We start from the raw sequence: 6,033 nt of genomic DNA, 5'->3' as shown, positions 1-6,033 counted from the left end.
ACAGAGCAAAGTCGGCCGGTGGGAGGTGGTATTAGAGTCTGAGACGCCCCGCCCCGCCCCACGCCCCAGTTAACCCTCCCCGGCCTGCAGTTGGTACTAGGTCCCATTCTGGATCTGGGAAGGGGCCGGCGTTAGATGAGCCACCCCAAGGAGTCTCCCGCCACGTCGGGAGAAACTGAGGCCCGTGTCCGCGAGGACTTTCCCAGGGGCTGCGTGCCTGTGGGAGGTGCCCTGAGGTGGGGCCGGGCGATGGAGCTTAGAGAAGGTCTTGTGAGGGAATAGGGGCTCTGGAAGAGGGAGGGGAGCTCAGAGAGGGGGTGAGGACTCAGAGAGAAGATGGGAAGTCAGAGGAGGAGAGGGAGCTCCGTGAGGGCAGGATCTCCCATAGGGAGGACTTTGGGGGAAGGTGGGCTGGGGTGGGGACAGTAGGTCTGCTGTAACTCCTGCCCTCCATACTCAACCTATGTGTGATGCCCTCAGGATGTGCAGAGACCAGGGGTCGAGGGGGCTGAGGGTCTGAATGCCCTAGGAGTATGTACCTGCAATTGTGTGACACCACGCGTGACAGCATGTGGATGCCACCAGGATCTTACGACAGTGTGGCAGCATAGGATGCTGGGTGGGAGTCCTTTGAGACTTGGGGGAAGGTGACAGCTCACTTTCCATCAGCGGCACAGGGACCTGGGTGAGGCCAGATAGGGAACAGGCAGAGACCCCACCTAGGATACCCCCAAGACAGTGGGAGAGGGGCTTTATTGGGAAGGGAGAATTTCTTTATTTTTTCTTTTCCTTAAAAAAAAAAAAAATTATTCACTTTAGAGAGGGGAGAGAGAGATGGGGTAAAGAGCAAGAAGCATCAACTCCTATATGTGCCTTGACCAGGCAAGCCCGAGGTTTCAGTACACCTCAGCGTTCCAGGTTGATGCTTTATCCGCTGCGCTACCACAGCCAGGAGGGAAGGGAGGATTTCAACACACACCTCCCACCCACCCCCAACCCTAGCTCCACACACACATTGGTCAGCAGCCTCTGGGCTCAGGGCCAGTTTCATACCTTTCCGTCCTCCAACTGCTTGGCCAATCCCATCCCAGAGTCCCTTTACTGGGACTACTTTTATTTTTTTGTATTTTTCTGAAGTTGGAAACGGGGAGGCAGTCAGGCAGTCAGACTCCCACATGCGCCCAACCGGGATCCACCCGGCATGCCCACCAGGGGGCGATGCTCTGCCCATCTGGGACCTCGCTCTGTTGCAACCAGAGCCATTCTAGCGCCTGAGGCAGAGGCCATAGAGCCACCCCCAGCGCCCGGGCCACCTTTGCTCCAATGGAGCCCTGGCTGCGGGAGGGGAAGAGAGAGACAGAGAGGAAGGAGAGAGAGAGGGGTGGAGAAGCAGATGAGCGCTTCTCCTGTGTGCCCTGGCTGGGAATCGAACCCGGGACTCCTGCACGCCTGGCCAAGTTGGCTCTACCACTGAGCCAACCGGCCAGGGCCACTGGGACCATTTTAAGGAATGCAAACAGGTTTGTTTCTGCTTTTTGGAGACAAGTGTTTCCCCTCCCCCCTCCCTTCAGGTGGTGTTGGGGGCAGGGCAGGATGGGCATAGCCTTTGGCCAGCAGCTTTAGACATGGTGATCCGAATCCATTTCCACTGCTGGTAAGGGCAGGTCCAGCATGAGCTAGGGCTAGGGGACTGGAGGGGGCTCTTTTCCAGGCCAGGTCACCATCCTGCTTTAGATTCCAGTGACTGACCAGGCGGTGGCGCAGTAGATAGTGCGTCGGACTAGGATGCCAAGATTCCAGTGAACTACTCCTACCCACCCCCACCCACACAGGTGGGGTCAGGCTGGGCCCAGTTCTGGCTGTCCTCTCTGGGTGAGTGAGCATCCACAGAGGCTAAAGGCCACGAGAGGCCATAGCTGTCTCCCACGTGGGGACAAGTAGCTTCCCCGACTGACTCTCCCTACCCCAGAGAAACGACAGCAGGAATGGGGCCCTAGAAGGACCTGGGCCCCAGCTCCAGGAAGGATTCTTGCCTTGGAAAGACTATGGACAGGTAGGGCTCTGAGGGGGACAGTTCCACCCAAGCCCAAGTGCTGTCTAGTCCCTATGGCCTGTTGGCCTCCTGCTCACATAGGGGCTCCTTTGGACAAGAGTGGGTCCAATCCCTGAGTGTCCTCAGAAATGGGAGTCTGGCAGAGAGGGTCTAGAAAGAAAGGGACTCGGGCTGGTGTTCTACCTCCTTCTTCACTCAGACCTAGGCCTGTGATCCGGCTGTCCCCAGCCTGAGGTCCAGCATACCCCTGTTCCCTGCCTTGGTGACTCTCGTCTTCCCACCCTGGGGTTTGTTTAGGTGTCAAGACCAGAAACTCCCTTTGTGACCCCTTAACACCCCGGTCTGTTTTGATCAATGTCCTTTTCTCCCCAAGGACAAGGAGGGACCTTTAGAATACTCTGGGTCCCCAGAGCATACAGAGACCCCCCTACTTCTACCCCCCACCCACTCACACTCACACAGCCTAACACTGAGTAATGGCTGCGCGGGTGGGGCCTTGTGCATGTGTACTCTGGTGGCCCTGTGCTCATGGCTGTAACCTCTGGGTTGCAGGACCAGGAGGCTGCAAAGACACACATATAGTGTCCCCCAGCTCCCAAGGCCAGGCGGGTCTTGGAGTCCCTTCTGCCCAGACAGAAGCTCCCCCAGGGGAAGAGTAGGGGGAGGGTGGGATATTGTTGGACCCCAGGTGCGGCCTACACTGCCTGCTGGTAATGGGAGCCTAGGGACATGCGAACGCACCTGCTCCACTCTGTGCCCCCAGCCCAACCGGCCCCACCCAGAGGGCTTCCCTGGAGAGGCCCCAGACTCCTGCCGGCGTCCTGTCCGTAACGCAGCCAGGGATGGCCAGAGCAGGGTGCAGTTGGGAGGGCCGCTGGGACCGTGACCGCGGCTGTGTCCGGGGTGGCTGTGCGAGGTCCCGGTGGGCCGGCGGCGGGGACCACCGGGTGCCGGCGCGGTGCGGGCGACACGCGCGTCTCTGCGGGGCTGCGCGGGGTCCGCGGAGCGGCTGGGGGCGCGCGGCGCGGGCGCGGCGCTGGGCGCGGGGAGCGCTCCCGGCCGGGATGAGCTCACCGCAGTCGCGCCGGAGCTGAGCGCCAAGCCGGGCGGCGGCTCCTTCGCGGCTCCGCGGCGGGCTCGGGCCGCGGGCCACCATGCTGGGCCTGGACGCGTGCGAGCTGGGGGCGCAGCTGTTGGAACTGCTCCGGCTGGCGCTGTGTGCCCGAGGTGAGCCGGCACGGATGGGGCCAGGGCGGCCACGTGGGTGGGGGCTCCGGCGGGGGGTGGTTTTAGCGCAGGGCGGGGATCGGCCCCTCCCCTGTGGAAACTTTGGGGGAGCGCATGGGGACCTTGTGGCGCCGTTCTCTTGGCAGGGCTCTTGCGGGGGTGGGGGGCTTCCTCCAGGTTAAACACTTCTGGGGAAAGGAGCCAACAGTGGGCGGGTCTGTTTGTGAAGCCAGGGTGACAGAGGGACCTTCTCCCGTTGGGAACCTGCTCCAGAAAACCCACTCGCTTGGGTGGGGCTGAGGCTCCTTCAGGGTGTGTGGCGATTCCTGGGAAGACAGGAGTGCGGTGGGCAGGGACTCAGACAAACCCTAACCCAAAACACTGTGGGAAGGGCGTAGAGGGACCAAACCCCAGCCCCGCTAAGAAGGGGCTCTAGGAGACTCTGGGAGGTGGCCCCAGAGCCTAAGCTGAAGGGTTTAGAGAGAACCGTCCCCACCCCCCAGGAACACTATGGAGGGAACTCCTAGGACTAGGGGAAGGCTGTCAGAGACCCCAGTCCCTTAGCAGATGAGAGGGGCCAGAGGCTTGTGAGAGCTTTATGGGAATATGGGAAGAGGCCCCGGAGCACTGGTGCACCCAAAGGACTACTAGGGCAGAGCTTCTGCTTCAGGAAAGATCTTGGAGGTCACCACTTAATGGTGGTGGCCCCCAGTCCTTGGGGCTCTCCCCCATTTGGGGTCTCCATTCCCCCCACCTTTGGCCTCAAAGTTAGGGAGGGGCCCTGAACAAATGACAGAGCCTGAAGGCAGCTGGTGCCTCCAGGAATGTGACTTAGTGTCACTACCCTCTCCCTGAGCCCCCATGCACCCCCTCCTCTGAGCTCACGCCCCCTCCCCTCATCCCATGTCTCCCTCCCCGAACCTCTGTGGGCTTCCTTTTAAGTCCTTTGGGCTGACCAGATAGGGGATCCAGTTGGACAAGTGAAAGCCAGGATAGCTGGCAGCGCTGCTCACTCCCCTTCCCAACCCCAGTCCTTCTGACAGACAAGGAAGGGGGGCCGCCGCCGCCAGAGGAGGCGCTGGATGAGGCGGTGCCAGGGTACCGGGCCCCGGGGAGGAAGAGCCTCCTGGAGATCCAGCAGCTGGACCGGGATGACGAGAGCCTGGCCAAGTACAAGCAAGTGCTCCTGGGTTCTCTGCCATTGGCCGTGGGTATGCACGGGGCCCTGGGCATGGGCAGGGCGAGGGTGGGGGTGCGGGGTGCATCCCATAGACCAGGGATCCCCAAACTTTTTACACAGGGGGCCAGTTCACTGTCCCTCAGACCGTTGGAGGGCCGGACTATAAAAAAACTATGAACAAATCCCTATGCACACTGCACATATCTTATTTTAAAGTAAAAAAACAAAATGGGAACAAATACAATATTTAAAATAAAGAACAAGTAAATTTAAATCAACAAACTGACCAATATTTCAATGGGAACTATGCTCCTCTCACTGACAACCAATGAAAGAGGTGCCCCTTCCAGAAGTGCGGCGGGGGCTGGATAAATGGCCTCAGGGGGCCGCATGTGGCCCGCGGGCCGTAGTTTGGGGACCCCTGCCATAGACCTTCACTTTCTCCTCAGACCCGAACCTGCCCAATGTGCAGGTGACCAGGCTGACACTGATGTCTGAACAGGCCCCAGGGCCCATGACCATGGACCTCACAGGTAACCCCCCTCTGCAAAACACAGACTCATCTGTGGGGTAGAGAGCTCTTAGACCTCATGCCCAAACCCGAGTCCTCAACCCCTCACGGAGACATCACAGACACTGCCGGCTGCGGGGCTCCCGGGCAGGGTCTCGGCCTCTCGGGAGTTTGCTCCTCAGCGCACTTTCCTCAACAGGGGAGCTGGCTGAGCTGAGAAACCAGGTGTTCACCCTGAAGGAGGGTGTTGACTACAAAGTGAAGATTACCTTTAAGGTGAGGGCAGCTGTCATGGGCGATGTCAGGCAGCCACATGCTCAGCCCCCCCCCCAGAGGGACCCCTTAATACCCTTTGTCCCCTCAGGTCAATAAGGAAATTGTCAGTGGTCTCAAGTGTCTGCATCACACCTACCGCAGGGGCCTGCGAGGTGAGGGCCCTGTGTAGGGGGTGGCCTGGGGCTGGGGGTGCGGGGAGCAGCGGCACGGATCGGAGGGCGGCCCCTGATGCCCTCCTCCTCCCCCAGTGGACAAGGCCGTGTACATGGTGGGCAGTTACGGCCCAAGCACCCAGGAGTACGAGTTTGTAACTCCAGTGGAGGAGGCGCCGCGGGGCGCACTGGTGAGGGGCGCCTACGTGGTCACATCCTTCTTCACCGATGACGACAGGGCAGACCACCTTTCTTGGGAGTGGGGCCTCCACATCTGCCAAGACTGGAAGAGCTGAGCACCAGACCCCCGTCCTGCCCCGGCGGCGCTGTCTCCCCACTTGGGGTCCTTGTCTCCTCTGCCTGTCAGTCACTGCACAGGGACCCCCGAGCATTCCCCAGCCCCTTCAGTCAGTAACTAGACCCCTTATGCCCTCGGCCCTGTCTTGGGACATCCCCTTCCCGGGTCTGGTGCTGTGCCCTGAATAGCCCTATTAAACGTCACCCTGTCTCGGTGCCCACAGTGTTGCCTCTGTCTGCCTTCCCTCCCCTGGGGTGGGGGGAGACTTGTGGCCTTATCTTCCCTGTGACCAGGACTGGGTGCCACGTGGCAGCCGCCGCTTGGCTCTCGGCCCCC

The 6,033-nt window shown here is 60.6% G+C and overlaps 1 protein-coding gene across 1 annotated transcript; it reads left to right on the top strand.

The window, feature by feature from the left end:
* The first annotated feature begins 3,085 nt into the window (after positions 1 to 3,085).
* On the top strand, positions 3,086 to 5,910 carry ARHGDIG (Rho GDP dissociation inhibitor gamma). Its single transcript, XM_066383071.1, has 6 exons — positions 3,086 to 3,280; positions 4,312 to 4,491; positions 4,910 to 4,993; positions 5,171 to 5,247; positions 5,336 to 5,399; positions 5,496 to 5,910. The coding sequence occupies exons 1-6, from the start codon at positions 3,208 to 3,210 to the stop codon at positions 5,693 to 5,695; spliced, it is 678 nt and encodes a 225-aa protein (XP_066239168.1). The 5' UTR covers positions 3,086 to 3,207; the 3' UTR covers positions 5,696 to 5,910.
* The last annotated feature ends 123 nt before the right edge of the window (positions 5,911 to 6,033 follow it).

This window comes from Saccopteryx leptura, chromosome 4 (genome assembly GCF_036850995.1).
Source record: "Saccopteryx leptura isolate mSacLep1 chromosome 4, mSacLep1_pri_phased_curated, whole genome shotgun sequence".
In the NCBI taxonomy this organism is placed as follows: Eukaryota; Metazoa; Chordata; class Mammalia; order Chiroptera; family Emballonuridae; genus Saccopteryx; species Saccopteryx leptura.
This window is presented reverse-complemented; position numbering and strand designations above follow the sequence as displayed.